The following is a 27,154-nucleotide window of genomic DNA, read 5'->3' as shown; positions in this document are numbered from 1 at the left end:
TCCACCATAGCAGCAATGTCTTTTGTGACTGACTGATAAATCAATTAACAATACGATCGGGATTCTGAATTATTCATGGACGCTATGCTGTAAAACATCTTATAAAATCATGTTCTCGTAGCTGTCAAATGTAAGGGAACACTGTGATTTCCAACTGCCTTGATCAGCAAAGTTAGTATCTGACTTCGTTTATACTAAAGGAAAATATAAGATGTCCAAACTGATTGACAGTGAACAGAAGGTCGCAAACATCGGGTAATCTGTTCATGAAGGTAACATTGTTTACTGATTGTTGCATAGAGCTCAAAAAATGATAAATTTGCCTCTGGTATGTTGTTATTTTAACGTCAAGCTAGGAAAGTAGGTCCGTATAAGGGCGGTGATATTTCCAATATTGTGACTTATATTCAGCTTTCAAAGACCGTTTTGTTTTCGTTAATCGATTCCTGATGTCGACAGAACTAGTTAAATTAAATTGGATACTCGAAGACGGCATAATTTACAAGAATTCGCGAACTGTATGTTAGAGAAGTACACTGAAGCGTGTATTTTAGTTCGGAGCTAATCTACAGAATCGCCTTTAGTCGAGTTTATTCTTTTATACCTTCGACTCTAATTTCGCAGTGGGTGATTAGTCACAACTTACAGAAGATTGGAATTTTGGGTATACCACGAACATTTTTTATCAAAAGTGAACAAACTTTGAATTAAAGCTGTTAACTCAAGATCTTAACACGATAATGTCATGCAACACTCTCATTTATGAAATCACCAAATGTTCACTTTTCACTGTCAATCCTACAGAAGAAAGCCCGCCGAAAGCACAATTCAAACAAGGTTCAAAGTCCTCATGGATGAAGCGTGAATATGGCAAAGGCACTTGGAAGTCTATTGAAATAATTCTGAAATGTACAACCTCATGACAATCGTGGAATATGCAAGTAATGGGTTCCAAGTGCAACCACCAACGACTGTTCTGGAAAAGCGGAACCGACCACATGCACTTTGACCTGGCTTCCGATCAGCGCTAATCAAATAGTTTCCATCGTTGCACACAAGCTCAACACCGCATTTCTGCAGTTTTAGTGTTTAGAAATCCAATATTAGTCGCTCTGATCCCGATTTCTGCGTAGTTGTGAAACAAAATTGAAATTATATTTGAAAAATATTTACCTGCGGCACTTGAGTACTCTTCCCACAGCCTGTCTCTCCAACCAGTATCAATGTTTGATAGTTCTCCAAACAATACAGTATTTGATCACGATATTTGCGAATAGGAAGATTCTCCCGTTGTGCATCGATGGATAGCGAATGATATGCATTAAACACAAAGGATGTCACCTGGTCGTCTGTTGGTTGAGCGTCGCGTTCCGATGCGTAAGAATCGTCATCTAAAAAACATCAACAGATGAATTACATGTTTGCCAATGGAGTTGGGAATTTGAGATTCGATTGATACCAAAGAATGATAAATCGTTATCTTATCGGAATTTATATTCGTTTCGTGATAGAGTCGACATTAGTGGAGTGTTAGGACAGTTTCTTAACACGTTGCTCTGCTACGCAGTGCATGTGCTCCTCGCTGAGGCTCCCATTCAAATGAAACTTTTATCGCACTATTTTCGCTGGGCCACTCGACATTCCGCCGGATATTTTCTGCCATTACCCCATTCCTTAAGTATTTACATCTCAGGCCCGACCTCCCTCGCAAAGTTCTAATTCGCACGCGAAAACTGAATGAACGGACAAAATCTCCTTTCTTCACACTATCTGAATTTTTACTGAATATTTTACGCTGTTGGGAGTTATTAATAGAACGATATCGTCTGTAGGTACACCAACTAACGCCAAGCGCCTTGGATCGATGAATTATTAAATGGGTGCACAAGTCCAAAACTACAACAAGCGTTACCGCCCGAATTTGTTCTAGCTCTGAACGCCATACTATCTGTACAAATACATTTTCCGTTGGGGCTCACGAATGGGAGGATTTAGTTTTTCTATTTTCTATTTTTATTTACTTTGTATTGCTCTCACTTAATCTGATGGGGTTTACAACTGGCCACTAAGTTGGGCAGTCGGTAATTGTGTGTACGCTTTCCTTTATTATTTTATGAATAATGAACGTAACGTGTCTTTGAGTAGCTGCGAGGAGCGGGCCGTATTGTATAATTTAATCACTGAAAAGATAACTTCTATGAACACATCACGCGATGAATCACTCCACGCCAACTGAACACAGCCGTTAGAATCCACGTGCTGGCTGAATAGGCTGTGAGCCATGTAACATCCCCAAGAGCCCGGCAAGCTCTCCATGCTCGCTACCAGATACAATGCAACGTTCGCTTGCACGGGAATAGATTAAATTTGCATCAGCATAGCAAGCGGGTTATTTGCGTCTCCTACTTGTTGCGCTTAATCTGGCCGCGGAGACTTGATTGCGCTTCGTCTTGCTTCCCCAACGCAATGGATGCAGTTTTCGAATTGGGCGCAGAATTCAATGAGATAATCACCAAAGGAATTGGCTGAACTACTGCAAACATGCTAACTCACCCTTCGTAGTCAGAAAAGAACCCGCCGCGTAAAGGACATCCCAGAGTGTAGTTCCTAATAATCAATATCATTAGTGTCCTGATTCCCAACCAATCTACTCAGCGCCACCTGCTCAATTATGAATTGATGAGGCCGGCGAGGTTTGAGTAGGCACACACTCCCACACCGAGTTATTGGTCATCAACAATTTCGAAGACAATGTTTAGCACCTGGCTAACGACACTCAAAAAGGTAGCGGTAATCAATTTTCAATTTGATTATGGCGTGCCATTAAAATAGAGTGGGAAAGATTGGAAAACTTATCTTATCGACACGACATTTTTATGGATTCGTGCCAGAGTCCTATTGTAGCGTTGCGAATGTTGTGACTACACATGCGAGTGATAAGGCAGCGTCTGTCGTTTATTTGCAAATATGTTGTAAATTCATATCGCTCTGCGAAGAAGTTTAGTTTTCGTTGGTTTATGACTATTCAGAAGTCAATGCCGCCAAACTGACGGAGCTATTTGATTGATTGTGGGATTTCCGGGTTATGGTCTTTTTATTAAATCTGAATTAATCGCAAATATGGGTTATGGTTAGTTGATTCAGTTTTATATTGTTTTCACATCAATCTTCGACAGCCAGACGTCGTCCTACTTCTCTAGGAATCTATTGTGTTGGTTGAATGTCATACGTATTTTTATGATTCTTTGGCTTTTCACTTCAGAATGTTGGGTACCATCTATCTACGTGAATATTGAGGTATTGTCAAGAACATCCGCTTATGTTAGGCATATACTCGTAATTTCCAAAGTAAAGGTTGAAATTCCAATCTCATTATCTCATTTCCGGAGGAAGAGGAACGAAGGAGGGTGTCTTTCACTCCGATGAAAACCCGTGGCGGCCATTCCCTTTAAAAAGTTATGTCTCCCGAAAGTCCTCTGTCTGACGTCTGCTGAGTCTAGCTTTGGCAAGGGGGTAGTTGTGGTGTGAATGCCTTTGGGATCCTGATCGGATAGTTTGTAATAAATCGGGTTACGCCGACCAAGCCCTGATTAATTCGCGACGTAGGCCAGGAATTAGCGAACTGGGTTTTGGCTTTGTCCCCGAGCTTACACCCTTTACATTCCTGATTATTATAGCCCCCCCCCCCCCCCTGCACACAATGCGATGGTATGATTTCCATGGAGAATAAAAAAGTTCAGAAATTCGAAGAAATAGCGGGGAAGGACGAATAGTTAACTGCGTTTGGACGCAGTGCGAAAGTACGTCGCATGCTCAGCGAAAGAGGCAGCAAGGGCTGAAACACAAGACGAAACACCGGAAGCCTTAAATAAAGAGGAAGTCTTGCAAAGTGGTGTGACTGGCGGTGTGGGAATCGCAAACCCAGTACCGTGCAGTATTTCTGTTCCGGAATGAATTGCTTGACTTGAGCAGGAGGATTCGGATACAAGCCAAGTAGGAGCGCAGTTGACTGTCTTCGCCAGAGCCGAAGATGAAAGACACATCAGGAAATGCGCGACGGTGGTGAAGCGTATGCGGTCGGCAACGTTCCTGCAGAACCAAAGGCGGCTGATGGAACTGGAACTACTGGACCGCACCTGTTTGTTTAGGCGAATAGATGGACTTCCCGCTGAGAATATTTTAAGCTGTAAACATATCGCAGACAGAGGGATAGAAGAAGACGATCCAACTATTTTTCCGGACAAAAAAAAAGAAGGAAAAAAAGGACAAAAGGAAACAACACGCCACGCCTTCAGAAAACCATCTTCCAAAGCCAAGACGATTGCTAATGACAAATTATCAACGGAAAGGACGAGAAAACGAAAAAGGACTCGACCGTTGGCTGTGCTCATTAAATCAATGCAAGGCAAAAGATTTACGGAAGTTCTCAGTGAAATCCGCTATAAAATGAGGCCCGAAGACAGTAGAGCAGAAGTGTCTTCCATACGGGCAACGAAGTGGGGCGAAGTCCTCGTTGAATTAGTTTTGAAAACAACTACAATACCTTCTGCCAGTCGGTCAAGGCGTTACTGGCAGAGAAGTCCTTCGTTTCTATTCTAGATTCTATATGCTCTCTAGAAATCCGAGATCTTGACTGCCTTATAGAAAAGGTCGAAGTTGAGGAAGCCATCAAACGTGAATGTTCAAAGATAACTAACGCCCGGATTGGTATCAATTCTCTCAATTCTTAAGGTCAAAAACTCGTTGTGATGGAAGTCGCAAAATAATACGCGATGAGTCAAAATTGGATGCGGCGTATGCGAATAACAGCTACCAAGCGTTACAGGTGCTTGAACTATCGACAGGGGTCTACAACTTGCCAGGGATCCAACATGCGGGCAGCATGCCGTGAATGCAATCAGGTAGGCACCAAGCACGGAAAAAGAGAATTACGTTCTCTGCAGGGATCGTGGCGCGTCTGGTAAGAGCGTTGCGGCCTCGGGCGGGGTCCACTTTTCAGGGCAGAACTGGAAAGATGAGAATTTAACATGCACCGATGTGCAACCACCCACAACTTGGCAGGGCAGCTCGTTGGCAGTATCGGAATAAGGACCTAGCTTCATGGCATCTCGACTTATCGGGCACCGCTGACATCTGGATTTGGGGCAGCATTCGACTTCGGGTTTTTGCTCAAGGCAGAAAGAGTATGGTTTTGTCTGGATTCCGTGATTAGGGATACCGTTTTTTAACGTTTACGTAAAAACAAATCAGACGACTTTCGACGCAGGCTCAATGCTGAAGGACGTCACTTTGAGTGCGGAGGGGCGAATTTCGGTAGTGGGTGCCTTGAATGCTAGAACCTCTGAATGGTGCATGTCTCGCCCAGACTCCAAAAGGAAACGGACTCTCCATTCCGACGCTCAAGCTGCGAAGAAAACATCCCTGACGTAAATATCGCGTCGGAATCAAGGGCCTCGTCGATGGATGCGTGTCGAGTTTTGGAAGTCATAAGCAAGTTACCACCAGTATATCGCGTTTGAAATGGTTGCGGTTACTTGCCGGCGTGCACCAGGCTGGTGCTCCCCTTACACGTGGAACACCGGGAGATTCGACGAACCACTTGGAACAGGCACAGTCCCGATGGAGGGCACTACGGGGAGTGATGGCATTGCAACTGACACTTCCATGAATTCAGAAATGAACCTAATAACGACGGCCTGTGAAGCTTCCATGAATCGCAGGGGCCCCAGTCAAGCCTTCTATGTGCTGGTTGACGGCGGAAATTGCAGACCTACGAAAGGAGTGTCATAAGTTGGGCCATTTGGTATAGTTTACCCGGCCAGGAGAGGCGGCACATGCCTCTTCTTGGACGAGTGTTATAAACGTGGCGATTTGGCACAAGGTTATCCGTCTAGGAGGAGAAAAGCACCAAAATTGCAGAGTACAAATCAGCTAAAATTAAACCTCACAGCGTGATAAACGAAAGCAAGACCTGCGAGTAGAAGGACTTAGTCAATGAGGTAAATGGGGATCCATGAGGACTTGGATATAAACTTAGCATCTGGAAAATCGAGACGTGGCAGAAACAACCAACTAGGTAAACCGCATTGTACGGACATTAAGCACTGAAACCCGCTTCATCGAGCTGAAGCACACAGCTGCTGATCTGGGCGGATAGTGTTCCTCGTAATGCTTAATGTCAGAAATGTCTTAAATTTTGTAAGATCGAAAATTATTAACGAGGCACATTACAAAATTCACACTACCTCTTACGGGTATTGAGCAACCGGATGATAGAGATCACGTCAGGGGTGCGCGAAACAGACTTGGAATATTAATGCGACGAGTAAGCGGATGGATGGTTGCTCATGGTTTCAGCCTTGTACTGAAAAAACACCGAAATAGTCATCTTGACTAGAAAGAGAATCCAGGACATGCGCCCCATATCGATAAGCGAGTTGACTATAGGATCAAAACCAACGATTGAATACCTTAATTAAATGCTCAACTCGAAGATGAATGTTTTCAAGCAAATCAGAGCAGCAGCAGACAGACGATCTTTTCTGGTCTACGCTGGTATGGGCTAATGCCCTTGACAAGGAAGGAAGGCGCGAAGTCCTGATGGTGTGTTCTGCAATGGAGTGGCGGACAACGCGGATCACACCTTTTCCTCTTTTGTTGAAGGTGGGATGGGCATCGTCAGCAACTTTATGTAGACACAGGAGATCTGCCTCCAAACAAAGTTGTCAGAGACATGCTGTGAAGTTATGGCAGATGGAGTGATGTTGCATGTTACATTCAAGTTCTTCTTAAGCTCGTCCGATGGAGATACCGGACGCCAAGGCATTTCTTGAAGTATCAGCTTCCTTTCTCCTCTCCCCTCCTGTTGGAAGTCCCTGACTTGAAGTTTCCTTACGCCGAGAAAGCGGAAGGGCACAAGTAATGTGTCAAACGGTTCAAGGCTACTTCTCTGATGATGGATAGCTGTTTGATTGGTATTCTGACGGCGCATCATTGCGGGCATCTAAACCTCTGTGCGCAAACGCATTCATCTACCCTGTTCCTAAAAATGAGTAGTGTATGCGGAGTTGCGCTGGATATCGTGTTCATGGCACTGGTTACACCTAGACAGTGCAAAAGCTGTTTCACCTTAACTCATAGCACTAAAGACGAATAGGCAAACATCAATCTATTGATAAGAATCAAAAATCCACTTTACCACATGAGACCTACTTGGGCGTATATTAGTATATTTTGCAGTACACATAGTAGTGAGTTGCTCAGTAGACTCCACAGAAGTGGAGCCTTTCGTTGTTTCCGATGTCAGTAGGAATGAACACATACTTCAATCATCGTCATCAAGGACGCAACAACTGGTGTCCGGTCTAGGGCTGCCATAATAAGGAACTCCAGACACCCCGGTTTTGCGCCGAGGTCCACTAATTCGATATCCCTAAAAGCTGTCTGCCGTCCTGACCTACGCCATCGCCTCATCTCAGGCAGGGGTTGGCTCGTTTTCTTTTTCTATCATAGATAGTGCACTTATAAACTTTCCGGGGAGGATCATCGAACAGTGTACCATCAATGACGAGGCGGTTGAACCTGCACAAATCTATAAACCTCCTAACATTATCGTCACGATCGCCAAAACCATACATCCCTATCACATGCCCGAGGAAGGTGTTGTCAGAGTCCACCATCACAATCGCAATATCACCTTTAGGAAACCTCTCTTAAGCTGCGTGTAATTACTCGTAAAAAGCATCCTGGTCCACTACATCGGAAGTTCCTGTTGGAGCATAGCACTGTACAATTGTGACGCTTCCTAACTTCGACTGGAATCTTGCAGTCAGAAGTCTCCCAGGTCAAGAGAGCATGCTTTGTAATAGCCGTCAGAAATAACCCGAGATCGAATTCTGGTCTGCTATCACTGGACTTTCCAGAATGCAAAAAGATATCGCCGTAAGAGGGAAATTTCAGAGGCCCAGAGCGTTCAGATTATATTGTTGGAATTGTCGCTTGAGTTGGAGAAAGCTAGAGTTCTGGGTACTCTCGATATCGTTGTCGTGGAGCGTGCATACATTTGAGAAACTAATCTTAGCCCGTTCTCGATAATCGAAGATCGTAGTCGTGAAATAGAGTTTATAATATGCAGACAACCGCCAATTTCTATCTTTTTGAGCAATCTTCTCGGTCAGTTCATTGTAATATAAGCATATGCTAGACATCCTCGATATATATTTGAATATGTCCAGATCGAGCAGGCGGGAAACAATGAAGATAGAAGACTACAACTTTGAGACCGTTGAAAATTTCTCCTATCTAGGGTCGGAAATCATAACCGATAACAGCTATGAGAATGAAATGAGCGCACGGTTATTGGCTGCCAACAGAGCCCATTTCAGCTTACAAAAAAATTGTTTCGCTCGAAACGTCTCACCATAGGATCAAAACTCTTCCTGTACAAGCCTACGATCTTGTCAGTCCTTATGTATTCCTCAAAAAACTCTTGGCCGCCTTCGAGAGAAGAATCCTCTGAAGAATTTTTGGCCCCTCACATGAGGATGGACGATTCCGTAGCCTATATAACGACGAAATTTATGAGCGGTACCATGACCGTCTGGCTATGGATAAAATTCGGCTGCACAGGTTGCGGTGGGCGGGTTACTTAGTTAGGTTTTAACTGATCGACCTGTACGAGCAATCAAATTGAATACATTGCAATCAGCAGCAGATTTTGGGAGTTGTCTTCTGGATGTATTTAACAAGAGAAGCGCTGATATCGGCTTCGAAAGGGATCAAAATTATTGGCCGCTTACCTTCGTTTGCGTGTTGAATTGAAATGAAATGGTTAGTTACCGTAACATGCGGATACGGACGTTTCCTCCAAATGGAAGAGAAATCAACTCGACCATCAATACATGGTCCACCCGCAGAGCTATTCATCGCTGCTCTTGCATTTTTTGCAGTGCTAATACTTCCATTTATACGAAAATAGGAATCCGAGACCATTTCCAGAGAATGGAAGAAGAGGACAATCATTGAAGTTCCAAAAAAGGCACCCGTTTTGAGTGCGACAGCTGGAAGGATATGTGTGCTTCCTACCGTCGCAAAGATAATAGTTGAAATAATCTTGGAACGGATCAAGGAGCATCTTGAAAGATTGATTGACAGAGAGCAGACTGGTTTCCGCTCTGTGTTCTCCTACATTGACCACGTCAATGTTGAGTTAAGATCTTCGCTTCACTTGCCTTTCATCCATTTCAACAAGGCTTTCGACAGCATGAACGGAGTGCGTATTTCATGTGCCTTACGCAGGCGAGGCTTTCCGGAGAAACTAATACTCGTTATCAGAGCAACATACGATGGCGCCAAATATCACGACGATTACATCTTTCCTCAGACGCTTCGACTACGCTGATGACTGATGCTCATCGGGTCATGGACCTTGGGAAAATTGCTCCAGATTCGGAAAGAGGGGGAAATTGGGTCGAACTGAAGATAAACATCAACACAATCAAAGTTGTCAGCCTGAGGAGTCATCGCAATCTACCTACCTCCATTAATAGTCGGCGCACAGGCCAGTTACTCGTGGATGATGTGATCAGAAAGCGGATGTAACAATGTATAGGTCACACATTAAAGATGGGTGACAATTCCATTGCTGCTACACCATATCAACTAGGAGACGTCTCCTCATGGGAGCAACGCAGTCCGTTCTTCTCTATGGTGCGGAGGTATGGGCTGATGCCCTTGACAAGGAGGTGCATCGTAAACGCCTTGCTCAAGTGCAGAGGCTTTGCGAGTGGCGTCCGCTTATCGCACTGTCTCCGAACCGGCTGTGATGGTGAATGCGGGAGTGATCCCCGTTGCCCTCCTTGCTAAGGAGCGCAAAGCTATCTATCGCCGTAAGGGCGAAAACTTGAGAGAAGTGGTTGCCCGTGAAGAACGTCAATGCACCCTTAGAGAGTGGCAACTTTCTTGGCAAAATGAGCCAAGGGGCAAGTGGACTGCGCGGCTCATCGACAAATTAGACCCATGGTTGAACAGAACGCACGGTGAGATTGATTACTTCCTTACCCAACTTCTAAGTGGGCATGGAGGTTTTCAGTCTTATCTGCACAGGATTGGGAATTGTATGTTCTGTATGTTCTGCAATGGAGTGGCGGATGACGCTGAACACACCTTTTTCTCTTGCGAGAGATGGGACGGCCTCCGCCAGCAGCTTCACGCAGACGCAGGGGAGCTCTCTCCAGACAACATTGTCAGAGAGATGCTGAAGAGCGCTGGCAGCTGGAATCGTATTGCGCATTATGTTCAGGCTCTTCTTATTACGAAGAAGATTGAACTCGACCTGCGGAGGGATCGGACGGTAAGGGGTTCCCTGAACTAACAACAACTCCCTTCCTCCCCTCCCCTCCCGTTGGTGAAAGGAATTCCCTGACTTGAAGGCTCCCAAAGCCGGGAGAGCGGGAGGGCTAGCCCGAAGTAATGTGTCAAACGGTTCCAGGCTAGTTCTCTGATGACAGGGAGGTGTTTAGTTGGTAGTCCGCCAGCGTGCTGTTGCGGGAGTCCAACACTCTGTGCGTAAACGCAAACACCTACCCTACTCCCAAAAAAAAACACCATGCAGTGAAACCCACTCTCTCAAAATATCCGCCGGGTGAGTTGCAGAACAGTAGAGAAGAAGTGCAAGCGCTCCGGGAAGTCCTGAAAAGAGTTAAAGCGCATTTCAGCGGACCGTGTAGTCTTTGTTGTCACAACTCCTGTCCCACCTCTCGAAGTTTTCTTCCCCTATGTATGAAGTTTGGAGCTTCGCCTCACTTCTCTTATTCATTTTCTTTCCTTATCCCCTTCCTCCGTGCTTGGGTTTGAATGAAACCCTTATATGTGGGCCTACCAATTTAGCTCTATTCTCGTGGTTGACAAAATCCAATTCGATATGTTGTTTTGATCCCTCCCACGCTGCAATATTCGTAATGATGAATAAAATTCGATCGATTTTTACTTAGAATGCAAAAAGGGGACGAATGGAATGATTATTCGAAGAGTTGTTACGTGTAAGAAACGTCAACAGGCTGCGATCTCTTTAGAGAAACTCAAGGCTGGATAACGTGTGCATCACTGAATTCCCTTCGTGGATAGAGGGCCTAACATTATAAGCATGTTCTGGTGCTGTATCCTCCCCTACGGAATATAATCACCGCAACCTCCAATGTTGAGACCGGGTTAAATGCCCTAGATATCGATTTCAACCTTGGCAGAAGTAATTCCACTTAAAAAGCACTAAACTGAGAAGTTTTACTAATGGCTGGGAGGTTTTCTCTCCCATCCATGAATATGATTCCAAGAACAGAAAGTTCTAAGAATACAGTTCTATTGTGCTATTTGTACACAATCTCATTAGGGAGCTTGGAATGGTTGTCACTTTGCTGGAAATCACTGTGACGTTGCCATTCACCCAAGGTGGAATATGTGGTCATTAAATTATACGTTGAACCTTTATAGCCATGAAAAGTTCTGTTTATTTCCAATATTCTAATGAAGCTAATATAATTAGTAGGGAGCACGTAACACCAGCACTGTGAGGTAGTGGCCCCAGTGGCCCCTCGAAAAACAAGAAAAGGCAACATTGAACTTGATATTGGGTGGCTCGTGTAGTTTCCTTAAATAGAAAGCAAACATTAACGACTAAGAACGCGAAGTAGACGATTTTTCCAGAGAAATAAACATAATTGGCTCCAGTCTCCGGCATTTTTCGCGGGGGAATGGGACCCGCAATAGTTGTGTGAAAAGGTCATGTCCATATCTATAAAAACACACATACAGACCTGCGGATCTGTTGAGTATGTACTTAAATCGAGACCATGAATGTGCTAACCTTTTATGGAAACTATCGGCAGAAGGGGAAAGAGATAGATTTTTCCAAAAAAGCACCATTGTAGATTTTTCGATGTATTTTCGTGTTGATGATGTCAAAATTAATAGAACAACTGAATTTGGTTATTTTAAGGCCAAGCTTGTTGATGCCAGTACGGCGAATGAATTAAACAAGAAATTATTCATGCGATGGGTGTCGCTGAATTCTCTGAGAAAATCTAGATTGACTTACTAACGTCGCGAATTTTAGCCAGTTCAGATCTTATAACGCAATTGCCAATTCAGATAATTCAGAGACACTGACGTGCTGTTTTTGGAAACTAAGTGAGGATTGGCTATTCTATATTCGAGCAGTATCAAAGCTTCTAGAATCTATCTAGAATCCCCCAAATCGCAACCGAGTCACATGGCTGTGTACATATTTGCACGTTCCCAGCCAAACAGCTTAATCTCCAACGAGAAGAATAACAAAAACTTCGGAAAGCAAAGCAGCTCCAGCAGTAGCTCACCGAGATAGAAATCACAACATGGAAAGTATTTTAGGGACCGTACTCAATTCCTACCTTTCTCAATCAATACCTGTTGAGGTGATTTGGAGAGAACTATTATATTTCCAGGGAAAACATCTTTCATGGAAGGAAACAAGAAAATGTCATGGAAAGCAAGAATAAAGGCAGAAAAAGTTACATAAGTTGTGTGGCGTGACTAAGAAAAGTGTCGTATTCTGAAATGAGATACTTTGTGGAAAATAAGAACCAAAATGGAATCTCCGAAGTCTCTTTTCGTAAGAGCTATGGACAAGGAAACCGACAGATTTTAGGTCTAAATGATGGTTTATTGTGTAGCCAACACATCCCGTATATGTCGCCCATATGAGGGTCGAGATAAAAGGGACAAGTGACATGAATGAGATCGAAAAAGGGATTACAATCTTATGGACATACGAATGCTGAGATACTGTCGGAATTATCATGTTATTCGACACAGATACGCATGTAACAAGATTATTGTGTTTGAATTCTTTCAATTACACTTTGTTGGAGATAATCAGTCTTTTTTCGTAACAAGGGTTTTTTTTTTTTGCTGTTTATGAAAAGGATTTGTAAGGATTCATTGGATCCTCAAAATTACACCAAAAAAGATTCTTCTCCGAAATAATGAAATACTGATTTGATAAAAGGATGTTCTTTAATGACTAGTCCTTGGTACTTTTTTTTATGACCAGAAATTTAAAAATTCATGGATTTAACGCTGTTGGTTGTTTGGAGAGAGTCATCAAGTCTGTGAACTGGAAAAGTACAGGGAGCAACCGCACCAGGCGCGGAAATTTTACCAACAAATCAGCAGGATGAAGCCTTTTACACCTCGGTGCTCATCCTGCCGAGATGAAGAGGGAAATCTGATTTCCGACAGAATGGGCGATGGGATGAGTACTTTGATGAGCTACTGAACAACCAGAACATCGGCGAGTTGGAGGTCCGTGCAATTCATCGGCTTAAAAATCGAAAGTCGCCAGGAGCTGAGGGAATTACAGCCGAATTGGTTAAATATGGAGGCGACCAGTTGCACCAAGTGGTTCATCAACTTGTACTCAATCAGCGAATCAATGTCTGACGATTGGCAACGAGGCATTATCTGTCCCGTACATAAAAAGGGAGATATCATACATTGCAGCAATTATAGAGGTATCACGTTCCTCGCCGCATTGGAGGGAGCCCATGATCCGAATGGAACAGCGGTGGAAAGGGTCACACAGCTGTCTCAGCGTGTAACCGAAGCATGCGACGCTACGATGCCCACGGCAAGAGGCCAAACTACTGGTGGAACACGGAGATCGCTGCCTTGAGATCCTCTTGTCTCCGAGCGAGGAGACTTTCCCACAGGACAAGGGGAAGGCCGGAGCACCAGGAGCGTGAGGAGGAATACAGGGATATGCGAAGCAACCTTAAGAAGGCCATTCGCAGAAGCAAGCGGAAATGCTACCAGAAGCTCTGCATGGAGGCTAATACGAATCCGTGGGGTACAGCCTACCAAGTTGTAATGAAGACGATCCGCGGGCGAAAATCACCTCAGGTGACATGCCCACGGCTCTTGTTGCAAATAATTGCAACTCTTTTCCCGCAGCAGGAGCAGGACGAAAGAGAACCCCAACTGGCAGCTCAGCAGGAAGTCTTCTCGATCCCTGATGTTACCGAAGAGGAACTTTGGGAAATCTGCAGGCGTATTGGGGACAGCAAGGCTCCGGGATTGGACGGAATTCCGAACAGGGCTCTGAAGGTGGCGGTCAAGGCCAGACCAAGGTGGTTCGCAAGCACATTCGAATCATGCATGGCGGAAGGAGTGTTTCCCGCCCAGTGGAAGAGGCAGAAGCTGGTCTTGCTACCGAAGCCTCGAAAACCACCCGGCGTGCCCTCTTCATATCGCCCTATTTGTCTTTTAGACATCATGGGGAAGATGTTGGAGAGGGTGATATACAACAGGCTGCTCCCGTTCATCGGGCTTGCGGGTAGTCTTTCAGAGCGGCAATATGGGTTTCGGCGAGCCCGTTCTACGGTCGATGTAGTAGCAAAGGTCGTGGAATTGGGTCGAAATGCAATGGCCATGGGCAAATGCTGTGCTCTGGTGACGCTGGACGTCAAAAATGCTTTTAACTCAGCCAACTGGGGCTGGATTAAGGCCGCTTTGGCCAAACTGGGTGTTCCTAGCTACTTGGCTCGCCTCATTGAGAGTTACCTTTCGGACAGATTTCTCTGGTACGAGACGGACGACGGGCCGAAGGAGTACATTGTGACAGCAGGTGTGCCTCAAGGTTCTGTATTGGGACCGCTGCTGTGGAACATAATGTACGACGGAGTGCTTTGCCTTCGCGTGCCGGAGTAGACAACGCTGATTGGTTTTGCGGACGGTAGTTGCAATTGCAAAGCATCCCGAGGATGTGGAGGTTTATGCAAATGAAGCCATTCATACCATCAAGTCATGGTTACGAATGGCTAAGCTGGACCTGGCGGACGAAAAGACGGAGACGGTCCTCATTACCAACCGTAGGAAGAACAACACGGTTACCATCCGAGTTGGTAATCGTGAGGTCGTCTCAAAATCGGTTGTCAAATACCTGGGGGTGATGATCGATGCCAAGCTGAGTTTCAAGGGACACTTGGATTATGCGCGAGAGAAGGCAGCAAATGCCAGCTCATCCCTTGCAAGGATGATGCCTAATGTGGGAGGGCCTAAGTATAGTCGTAGGCAACGCATCGCGGGAGTGCGGCCAATTGCGCTAAGGGTGTGCAGCGCATTTAGGACGGCGTCGACGGAGGCAGTGTGTGTTATTGCAGGAATGATCCCTATAGATCTTCTAGCGAGCGAAGCACACTGGCTCTACGAAAAACGAAAGGCAAATCCAGCCGAGGTGAATGCGGATTTCCGAAAAGCCATCAGGAGAGAGTTGTGTGGCAAGTGGCAACAACGATGGGATAACTTCGACAAGGGCAGGTGGACCCATACATTGATGCCGTGCATCGAGAAATGGGTCAACCGAAAGCACGGAGAATTGAATTACCACCTGACACAGTTCCTTACGGGACACGGTGGCTATAGGAAGTACTTGCATCGCTTCGAGTTGGACGAGTCTCCCAACTGTCCTGAATGCGGTGCTACACTCGAGGACCCGGAGCACGTTATGTTCCATTGTCCCAGATTTCTGCAGCAGAAAAGGAAGCTGAACAGCATCTTAGGGGCGGACATCGAGCCCTCCAACCTGGTGGAAGAGATGTTGAAGTCGGAGGAAAACTGGATGGCGGTAAATGAGGCAGTAGCCGTGGTGCAGACAAAACTCCTGGAGTTGGATCGAGCTCGGAAGGCGGCGCGACAGAGACGTGACATGGACGAGCTGGTATAGCGAACCAGAGCCTATGTCTATGTCCGGATAGCTGAGTGGTTAGAGCACAAGGCTGTCGTACGGAAGGTCGCGGTTCAAATCTCGCTGGTGGCAGAGGTATTTGTATCGTGATTTGACGTCGGATACCAGTCGACTCAGCTGTGAATGAATACCTGAGTCAAATCAGGGTAATAATCTCGGGCGAGCGCAATGCTGACCACATTGTCTCCTACAGTCTACTGTAGTGTACCGTTTCGCTCTTGAATGAAGTGCTCTAACACACTTCAAGGCCCTGATCCAATATGGATTGTTGTGTCAACGATTATTATTATTATTATGATAGCATAGTCAGGGTAAAACTGTACACGGCCATGAGAGAATTTGGTATCCCGACGAAATTGATAAAACTGACTAGGATGGCCCTCGAGAAAGTGATCCGTGATGCTGAGGTAAATGCGACGGGTACGATCCTCTTTAAGTCCACCCAACTACTGGCCTATGTTGACGATATCGACCTCATGGGAAGAACCACCCGAGATGTACAAACTGCCTTCATCCAGATCGAGCAGGCGGCGCGAGATCTTGGGCTGCACATCAATGAAGGCAAGACAAAATATATGGTGGCAACGTCAGCACCAAAGACGAATCAACCAACAACATCAAACCGCACTGGTCAAACACGAAGAAGACTAAGGATAGGGGAATACAAATTTGAGACCGATGATAATTTCTCCTATCTAGGGTCGAAAATCACAACCGATAACAGCTACGATGATGAAATCCGCGCCCGGTTGTTGGAAGCCAACAGAGCCTATTTCAGTTTACAAAGACTGTTCCGCTCGAAACGTCTCAACATAGGGTCCAAGCTCTTACTGTACAAGACAATGATGTTGCCAGTCCTCATGTATTCCTCGGAGACTTGGGTTCTTAGCAAGAAGAATTGCGAACTCTTAGCCGCGTTCGAGAGAAGAATTCTCCGAAGAATTTATGGCCCCCTACATGAGGATGGACGATTCGGTAGCCTACATAAGGACGAAATCTTGAGCGATACCATGACCGTCAAGTTGTGGATAAAATCCGGCTCAATAGGTTACGGTGGGCGGATCACTTAATCCGTATAGATGAGGATGATCCAGCCTGGAAAGTTTATAAGGGCAATATCTATGGTAGCAAAAGAATAAGAGGCAGACCGTGCTTGATATGGAACGATGGCGTGGATCAGGACATGAGACAGCTTTTGGGGATATCGAATTGGTGGACCTCTGCGCAAAATCGGGATGGAGTTCCCTATTAAGGCAGGCCTCGATCGGGTACCGGTTGTTGCGCCGTTGATGATGCTGAAATACCTGCAAAATGCTGTGGTGTCTATGAATTGGGGAATTGGTTCCAAGGGAAGTTCTTACCACCGCTATCAACCAACTTTTAAGGGCAATTTTCTTTTCTTTTAGGAGCTAAGAAACAATTTTTAAAATAGATTTTACTGCTTCCAGGTAATGAGTGCGGTGAAAAGCGCGTGATCAAATAAGGCAACGTACAATGAATCATGTCTTTCGAAGACGAAAACAAGTCGGGGAATCAGAGCTCGATACTTGGGTATGAAAGGTTTTGTGTATTTCTTATGTGAAAACATTTGAGTTGATCCATTAGCACCTAGCACGTAATATATATGCATATATCGGGCCAGAATATTCACTTTCGCGTGTTACTGACATTCAAATTCATAAAATCTGCACTGAAGAGACAACTCTGACCTATTGTTAGCAATACTTTGATTTCCACCAAACTTGGTAGGATCCTGTTTTATATTAGAACCTATATTACTTTTATAATTATATTATGAACTTAAGGGGTTTTTGCAACCAATTACTCAAACTCTACAAAGTGGGCCATGTAGATGTGTGATAGAAGTCAGCGGAATAAATAATAACGGAGCTATGATCAAAATATCCGCCCCTTTTTGTACCAGAGATTCGTCGAGCGTTTCCTGCAATTCGCGCACATGAATGTGCAGCGAGTTGTAAATCAGTACCGCATTATAACTCCCAGCGACACAACCCCAGCCATCATCAGGGAACGTGTTCGACTGGAGGTCATCGCGGAAACTGGTGACCAAGGGTCTTTATGTATTCCTCAGAGACTTGGATTCTTAGCAAGAAAAATTGCGAACTCTCCAGAGAGAATGGGTCCGTGAAAAAAATGACTACTTTTCAGCCCGTGGTTTCAAAAACTCGATTCTTTTTTCGTATATCTTGAAAGTAGATGATGTTTAGAATAGGCCATAGAGAGGCTGCTCCGATCATCAAGCGACATCAGGCTGAGGATTAAAATCACAAATTTTCAGCATGATAGAACTCTTACCGATTCCAGATGGCACAGTTGCCCTTAGAGACGCCAAGCTCTCTCGCGCGACCATCTTCCTACTGTTCCTGGATTCATTGCAGCCATTAGTGAAAATTCAGTCAGTTGAAAATGCTATATGCACAACGGGCCATTTGCATCGGCAATGTCCACTTAGGACGCGAACTCCGTATTACTAGGATGAAGTTATATAGTATGTAAGTTCCAATTTTGTTCAAATCAGCCAGTAAACACCCAATACTAAAGAAGGGAGCAAGTGGTTCTCAAAATATTGATACATGTCAAAATAAAAACCACTAGTAGCGTCGGAGATGATATTGTCGAAAAATTAACCTGAAATTTATGCTTGATGCGATGAAGTTCGCCTTAAATATCAGAACTGTGATCAGGTTTGAAAAGTACCAACCGAGACCTTTCATTTGATACTCCGCATGACTATATTCGGTGAAAAAGCTTTACACGCGCCTTTTGCATGTATGGAAACCCCCTTGGTTTTACACAAAACCTTAAAGACGAAATCTACGAATTTGATTCATTAAGACACTTCCCTGAGGTCTTTTGCGGAAGTACTTCGAGAAGTCTGCAACAGTGCCAAACCAGAAGACGCTAAGATAGATGTTAAATCTATCCGGCAGGCTCGAACTGACGATATGTGCACCTTTGAAATAAGAGTTCTGGATTCTCATACTAATACGGAAGAGCTGGAGGAAGCGATAAAAAGGGATTAACCAGATGTGAGCAACCTTAATGTGGGAATTACGTCTGCCATCTCCAGAGGGCGAGTATTGGCTATTATCATCGTCCCTTACAAGAAAGCGAGCCAACTTTTCCATTCCGGGAAAAACAGATCGGGTGGATAATTTGTAGAATAAAGGGAAGGGCATACCCGCTGTTTAAAGTGCTGGGCCTACGGACATATAGCAGGGACTTGCTAGGGGCAGAACAAAACACACCAGGCACAAAGCAAAAACTTATGAGTCGGCAAAGTGCTGTGTCCTTTGCAAAAACCGAGGTCTGTACGAAAAACCAAGCACCATTATTCACATCCTGCAAGCAAGTATGCATAGAAATGCAACTGCTCACGACGTGATGGGCAGATGGTGCAAGAAAGCAGAGCTGACTTGTTGCTTCTTAGGGAACAGTATCGAGATAGGAGTTCAGCATCGTGGTATGCTGATATATCTGGCACTGCTGTCGTTTGGGTGAAAGATCCGGTCGGGGAAATGGCTTCGTTTATCTATGCAAGCTTTTCGGAATAGGCTCGCGACTTGAAGGATGAGATTTGAAACACGGAAGGGAGAATTCTAGTCGGAGGATATTTTAACGCCAGAGCCCTCGATGGGATATGCTTCAACCATATTCTCGAGGCACACAGATTTCGGAGATGGCTGCCAGGAAAGGTCTTATTGTCCTAAGTACCAGTGGCCCTCCGACATTCCGACGCCCTGGTTGCGAGGGCATAATTCCTGACGTAATTTTTGCTACGGAGTCCTTAGTGTCAGTGGTCCAACGATAGAATGTACTGGAAGACTTCACGGCTAGTGATCATCAATACATTTGCTTCAAAGTAAGAAACGGCTCTTTCCGGCAGACACCTACCGGATGGAACATCGGGAAAATTGACATTGCAAAATTTGTCGAAGCTCCCACAAGAGGGATAAATCAGCGACAAGACCTAGGTGTAGAGAGAAGAACTGCAACTAAATCGCTAGTTCATTCAACAATGAATCTTATCACGGCAGCTTGTAATGCCGATGCAAAGGAAATTGTATTTCGGGAAATTATCCGTGTACTGGTGGACGGCCGAAACTACAAACCTACGAAGGAACTGCCTCAGATTTCGGCGTATTGCTCATCGCGCAAGAGTCCAAGAAGAGGACAGGATTTGATCAACAACCTAAACGCAGAGTCATGAGGCCTCGAATATAAGCAGGTTACCAAAAATACTCGATGCCCATCGATCACCCTGTTCTATGGAAGCAATCGTGCAGGCACTTATTTCGCTTCTCCCCATCCAAACTGACACTGTCGATGAAGGACTGAGCAGTGAGGAATGTTCACTTTTCACTGGAAAGTAACTATAGAGTGCGGTTCTGCCCATAAAAGACAAAAGCAACAACACCGGAAGGTATTCCTAGCAAAGTGTTGAAATTCGTATGTAAATACAAGTCGAACTTGCTACTCGATGTATTCAACGCATGTCTGACAGCGAGTGCCTTCTCCCCTGAAAGGCGACCCAGAGGCGCGGTCGGCGTATCGCCCAGTCAGTATGTTGGACAGAGTGGGGAAGCTGCTTGAGAAGCTCATCAGCCAAGACTGACTGTGGCAATACATGTGGCGGGAGACTACCCACCCACACAATATGGTCTCAGAGCGGGGCGATCCACAATTGATGCCATTGAGGAGGTGGTCTAAGCGGCAAAACTTGCAAAGGCTCATAGTTGTCATTGTCAGCGAGTTGTGCTCCTTTTGACGCTCGACGTACGAAACGCTACCAATTCTGCAAAGTGATGTGACATGCTCGAGACACTGGAAAATCGTTTGCATACTCTAGGCTATCTATTCCGGATGATGAGGGACTATTTGAAGGACCGTACCCTACTTTACGAGACCTCATTAGGACAACAGCGAATGAGGGTGATATCGGAGGCGGCTCAGGGATCTATCCCTGGTCTACACCTTTGAAACGCCTTATACAATAGTCTTTTACGACTTGAGGTGTCTGATGAATTTCATCTGGTCAACTAAGCGGAAGATGTTGCTTGGCACTGGTTACCGCACGCACCGTTGGGCAAGCTCAGCTCACACTGGGAATGGTGATGCGACGAGTAACCAGATGGCTGAACATGGATTCTACCTAGCTCTGGAGAAAACCGAAGTCGTTGTGCTGACCAAGGAGAGGGTTCCTACAGTCATACCTATTCAATTGGATGAAACTATGGTTTAGTATAAGTCGTCGGTGATATAATTCGGCATCATGAAAATGAGCTTCTTTGAGCAGATTGGCAACACCGCAGACAAGGCTGCGGCTAGAATGTTATCCCGATCGCTCTCCATGCTGCCGAGTGGAGGCTTATACACCTCAGAAAAGGCGAGGGAAATAAGGAAGCTGTCGCTTGTAAAGAGAATCGAGAGGTAGACCATTCGAAAGCATGGTGAGCTTGACTATTGCCTATCTTAGCTGCTCAGCGGGCATGGGTATTTTCAATCTTACCTGCAAATAATTGGAAAATCACGGTCCCCAACTATATTTATTGCACATGGTAGGACATGGTAGATGATGCATGCCAGACCTTTTTCTTCTGTAGAAGGTGGGAGCTTCATCGCATGTCGATGGAAGAGTGCCTTGCGTTCCCGGAGACCATAATTGAGGCCATGCTCCATGCGGGGACACAGATGGATAGGAGAGATGCCAGAGTAGCTGAGGCTTGACCTGGCTTGAGGTACTGTGCCAAACGGTTCCGCATTAGAGTCGAGACGCTCCAAGGGATTGTTTTAGCCGGTAGTCTGTCTGAGACAGGAGTCCGGCACTTTGTGCGTAAGTGCATGTAATCCCCTTAAAAAGCATTGGAATCAAGTAGAAGGTATTCTACGACTCTGCAGTCTTCTCTGTAAGGATGTGAACGTTAATGAGGCTTATGTTTCGAAATTTACCTCGCAATTGCAGAGTGCATAACCTTCCGCTTATCTTTTCAAAGCCGATAGCAGAGGGCCTAATTTTTTTTGGGTGAATAAGAAACTTACTCCGAACACACAGTTTACTGCATGGCCGCTATAATATACGGTGGAAACCGTGGAGGTGGAGATAGGGTGTGATAGTAGAGCTGTTGGTTTTGATTCAGCAGGCACTTCCCAAGTTTTATGCTCCATCGTGGGTACCAATCTACATTTTCGTGTATTCCACAGAGCACCAGAGCTAATAATGAGGTTGTCGCCCCTATTTTACATTAGGACCTCCTATCAACTATACAACCGACTTTTGACTAACACATCTACATATAACTGACCAGTGCGCCCACAGAACTGCATTGGTTGATTAAGTTTTCCCCTTTTTGAAAATATTAGGTTGGGGAAAAAGTTATGTCGTATTTTCCCAATAGATGGCGACACTTAAACATAGCTTGTGTTGTACTTATCGCATCGGGTCATACTATACGGCGATTTGAAGACGACAATCTGGGCTACAGGTGTCTCTCTGACAGTTTTATGATCGTACGTTTCAGTCTCAAATTATAGCGCGTCAAAGATGGAGTCTACCAAGGAAGAAATTCGTCATATTTTACATTTTTACTACCTGAGAGGTAAAAATGCAACGAAGGCGGCCAAAAAAATTGTCAAGTTTATGGGTCCGACACTGTAACGATTTGCACAGTACAGCGTTGATTCGATCGATTTCGTTCTGGTGTAGTGGATGTCGAAGATACACCTCGTACTGGTAGGCCAATCGTCGTAGAAACCGATAAAATTGTCGAAATCATCCAAGTAGATCGGCATGTGAGCATTCGCTCGGTTAGCCAAGAACTGGGCAAGGACCATAAAACCATTTGCAGAAGATTGGATTCCAAAAAAGCTGAATGTTTGGGTGCCACACGAGTTGACGGAAAAAAATTTCTTGGACCGGATCAACGCCTGCGATGCATTGCTGAAACGGAACGAATTCGATCCATTTTGGAAGCGGATGGTGACTGGTGATGAAAAGTGAATCAGGCACGACAAACGCAAGCGAAAAAGATCGTGGTCGAAGCGCAGCGAGTCTACCCAAACCATCGCCAAGCCCGGCTTAACGGCCAGGAAGGTTTTACTGTGTGTTTGGTGGGATTGAAAGGGAGTCATCCACTATGAGCTGCTCAACTATGGCCAGACCCTCAATTCGGTCCTCTACTGTGACCAACTCGACCGTTTGAAGCAGGCGATTGACCAGAAGCGGCCAGAATTGGTCAATAGGAATGGTGTTCTGTTCCACCAGGACCACGCTCGGCCTCACACATCTTGGATGACCCCCCCAGAAGCTACGGGAGCTCGGATGGGATGTCCTATCGCACCCACCGCATAGTCCGGACCTGGCACCAAGTGATTACCATCTCTTCCGGTCCATGCAAAACGCTCTTGGTGCTACTAAGTTCGCCTCAAAAGAGGCTTTTGTATCTACTTCCCCATATTGGAGACTAACGGCTTGTCTGTTGGAGGGTTAAGCCAACACTTGGACTTTGATCAGTCAATGCAAATATTAAAGTAACACCAGCAAAGAAATCAACTCCACGATATTTAGCGCTCAAAATGCATGCCTGGGTGATATCACCCGCGACAGCCAAACAAACCCAAGCACCCCGATAAGCATTGCTGGCGAATTCGCAAAACGTGACCACGACTCTGTGCATCCTAATCAGTCTCGAGAATTGGCCGATAAACGAATAGTAAACAAAGGCGTCATCATTAAAACCGGTGACGTAGCAAAGCCACAACAAAGCGCTCATCCTTGCGTGAACGCTCGTAACACCTTTTTACCGCCGTCCATTGAAACATTATTCACGTCGCATAACAAAAGCACTCAACGGAGCTCTGGAACTGTCCGAGCGAAAAACCAGCGCCGCATTTCCTGTTAAGTGTACGACTGGCCACCGCCTCCCCCGATTCCCCGAGCCATTCGTGGGGGTTCCGTTGCACATTTGCTGCTTTCCCCGCACAATGCAACGCCGCTCAAAGGCTTCCCTCAAGGGACGGGCCATAAATAGAACCAAAACAAAGGCTGGCAGTAAAGTGGGGCTTCGGATTGCGAAACGGCCAACTGACCACTCGCCCGCATTGCGTTAAATCGTGGCCGGGTCTGCTGATTCTCACAGTTCATCACTTACGACAGCGCAAAACAATAAACAAAACGCTTGAACGATTTGAAAACAATGCGGCGGCGAGAGGCAAACATACATTTGGTGATTGCGATGGTTCGTCATCGTGGGATCCGCACAATGCAGAGGGGCGGGCGCGGGAGCGACAAAATCCAGATCAAGGGCGACGCGGCCGCCTCAAGCGCGGCCCATGCAAATTGATATGTCTTGCAGCAATCGACTGCCAATCAATAAACGCAAATCTAATTTGCGAGTGACCGATCAATTGACCGCGACCCGGACTGTTGATTGGGAGCGCGAGACTGGTCTGCGGCGGAACGTGAACATCTGGCCGCGGTGACTTCATCTCAGACAGACTGGAATGTGCTGATTCGTCAGAGGGTACTCACCCGGTCTAAGGAACTTTGGTTTCGGCGGCACTGCTGATATCATAACGCGCTTTTCTGCGGCCTTCGACTGGAACTGCTGCCTGGATACGACCACCCCCTGCTCTGTCACTCGTTCAAAATGCACGCACGCCTTGCCGAGCTGACGCCATTCAGTTTGCCAGCCGCATCGATTGCCTTAATCGCGAAATTATTGTCATTAAAACTTATTTTTAGCCTGGACCGGGGAGAGGAGGTGAATAACACGGGGACCCGCCACCGTCAATTTCAGATGCACGCGATCTGCTTGTCCCGAATTGCAGGAGGATTCCGACCTTTCCCTGAATGGGCGATTGGGACTCTTGCGTGGTTTCCGTGCGGTTAGGACCTGCCTTCGAGGCCGCGACCTCTCCGAACACAATCCACGTCTGTTTTCTGTCAGCTTCGATAGTTCAATGCACCGCCGCCGTTAGTATTCCGCACACACGGCCGAGTCGCGCGATGAATGCAAACGCACTTGCCAGCACGGGCGCCTTCCGATTTCGGAGACTTAACGGGTTCGAAATGGAAGCGACGAACGCCCCGCTCTTCACGTAATGCCGTGCACAGTTACAGGTGAAGCGATTTCAAGTTGAGCTGCCAATGCAAACCGCACGAGGACTTGGGATCGACGACACGCCAGCTAAACAACACAAACGAGAGAAGACACCCGACCGACTGTCAATGCGTGATTCGCGGTGGAGCGATTGGTGATGTTTAGCTAACGGACAGGGCAGCCAACTGCATCACTGGGAGTGTGCGGGTTTTGTCTGCGGTGGATGTGGTTGGTGGATATGCTACAGGAAAAGGGTGGACGCTACGGTAAGTCACAATGGAAAAAAGTAAATGAGACACTGACTGGGAGGTTCAAGTTGAATTTAAGTTACAAATAAATGAGTTTAGTAATTTAACAAATATAATTATAGACTGAGACGTTCGTTGTCTTCAAGTGCAAGATTTAATCTACTTTATTTGTGACTACTGCTGATTTAACTAATTTTTTAATTACGTTACCAAATTACCACAAAATGTCTAAATGTCGAAAATAAGAAAATACAGTGCAAACTTAACATAACGAGCCTGAATATAACGATTTCCTGGATTTAACAATTTTTTTGGAATCACCTAGAACGCTCCATTAAACTTAATGCGAAATATACCTTTTAGTTTAGTTTAGTTTACTGGAGGGAGCCGTAGCTCCGAGCACCCAGGCTACTATTAGGTCCATTGTACTATCCCCGGCTTCCCGCCTACGGTGTTCGCAGGCTTTAGCAGTGTTATTCTTCAGAGGCAGAGAGCGTGCAGATTCTTCATTGAAGAAAACCTTGCCAAGGTGTCTTCGTCTGAGATCCGAGGATGCCGGGCAACTGCATAAAAAGTGCAGGGCCGTCTCCTCCTCCTCCCCGCATTGGCTCCTCATAGCCGAAACCACTACCCCCATCTTTTCCATATGGTAATTTAAGGAGCAGTGTCCCGTTAAAAGCCCTACTAGGGTTTTCATGTCGCACTTCTTAAGGGACAAGAAAAATGCCGCTCTGGCAACCCTAGGTTCTTTCACAAGGATTTTCGCTTGCCGGAAAGAGTCCAAATTTCTCCACTCGGCTGCGTGAATCCTCGCGATTTCACCCTTTAGAGAAAACTTGACGGTAGATGGTCGGATTCCAAGAGCTGGTTCTGATTCCACCATTGTGGATTCAGACCCTCGACGAGCCAGTCTGCCAGCCTCCTCATTACCGATGATGTTAGAGTGCCCCCACCCCACCCACATCAGGAACGTTTCGTTCAGTCGGCCAAGTTTCAGCAGCACCTGATGGCAACTTCACACTAACTGGCTTGATATGTCGTTGCCATTTAGTGCTGATAATGCCGCTCGACTGTCGGAACAGATTCGAATGGTGCGACCCACCCACTTTTGTCGCAGACATTCTCCTGCTGCCAATGAAATGGCATATATCTCCGCCTGGAATAGGGTCGTCATTTTTCCGAGAGGTCGGGCCAGTTCTATAATCGGATTCCCCGAGAACACCCCTGCGCCCGATCCATCCTCCATGACTGACCCGTCGGTGAAGATTATTAGGTCTGTAATCTGAAAAGACTCATGGCCATTTGTCGACCATTTTTCTCTTTCGGTAATTACGACAGTCTATGTCTTTTCAAAAACCAATCTGGAAACCATATTATCGGCCGGCATCAGAGCTACCGGATGGTTGTCAATGAATTTCCAGATAGACGCATGACTGTGTGATTGGCCGCCTTTCCACGCTCCAATGGTATCGAGCTTATATACGTCATTGGCTGCTTTGCGTTTCACCGCCAAGTGAATGGGGGGTAAATTTAGGATAGCTTCAAGTGCCGCAGTCGGCGTAGTACTCATTGCTCCAGTAATACTTAGGCAACCAAGACTCTGAATCTGCGTTAACAGCTTCCTGCTGTTAGCAAAGTTCAGTCTTGGCCACCAGACGATACATGCATACATCAAAATGGGTTTTATTATGGATGTACACATCCAATATATCCGTTTAGGTGAAAGTCCCCAGGTCTTACCTATCGCATTCCTACAGCACCAGAGCAATCTGCAGGATTTCTGATATTGTTCCTGGATATGATGCTTCCACGTTAACTTGGAGTCGAAATGTACTCCTAAGTACCTGACTGTTTGTGACAGCTGGATTTCCGCCCCTGCTAAGGTGTGTAGCGTATAGCTGCCCCTGACGTTCCTAGTGAACATAACTAGCCCAGTCTCCCTAGCATTCACCGTGAGTCCATTGTGGAGGCACCAGCTGTGGATTTCATGCAGAGTTGCATTCGGTCACATA

The 27,154-nt window shown here is 45.8% G+C and overlaps 2 protein-coding genes across 3 annotated transcripts in view; both read right to left on the bottom strand.

Moving 5' to 3' along the window:
* LOC119656308 (ceramide phosphoethanolamine synthase) overlaps positions 1-1,307 on the bottom strand; it is a 30,371-nt gene extending 29,064 nt beyond the window's left edge. Inside the window, exon 1 of the mRNA XM_038062752.1 lies at positions 1,174-1,307. The gene's annotated coding sequence lies outside the window, so the exon portion shown is untranslated. The remainder of the gene's footprint in view (positions 1-1,173) is intronic.
* Positions 1-25,049, bottom strand: part of LOC119656307 (probable ATP-dependent RNA helicase DHX35) — a 68,288-nt gene extending 43,239 nt beyond the window's left edge. Inside the window, exons 1-2 of one of the 2 annotated variants that reach the window (XM_038062749.1) lie at positions 24,324-25,049; positions 1,174-1,391 (exon numbers count right to left, since the gene is read on the bottom strand). In XM_038062749.1, the coding sequence (XP_037918677.1) occupies positions 1,174-1,391; positions 24,324-24,366 (261 nt within the window). In that variant the 5' untranslated portion in view covers positions 24,367-25,049. Of the gene's footprint in view, positions 1-646; positions 829-1,173; positions 1,392-24,323 lie in introns of those variants that run through there. The other variant, XM_038062751.1, reaches the window with a different exon arrangement.
* Positions 25,050-27,154: the final 2,105 nt, after the last annotated feature.

The sequence above is a fragment of the Hermetia illucens genome, chromosome 4 (assembly GCF_905115235.1).
Source record: "Hermetia illucens chromosome 4, iHerIll2.2.curated.20191125, whole genome shotgun sequence".
Taxonomy (NCBI): Eukaryota; Metazoa; Arthropoda; class Insecta; order Diptera; family Stratiomyidae; genus Hermetia; species Hermetia illucens.
The sequence above is the reverse complement of the archived record's forward strand: the minus strand, read 5'-3'. Positions and strand labels throughout refer to the sequence as shown.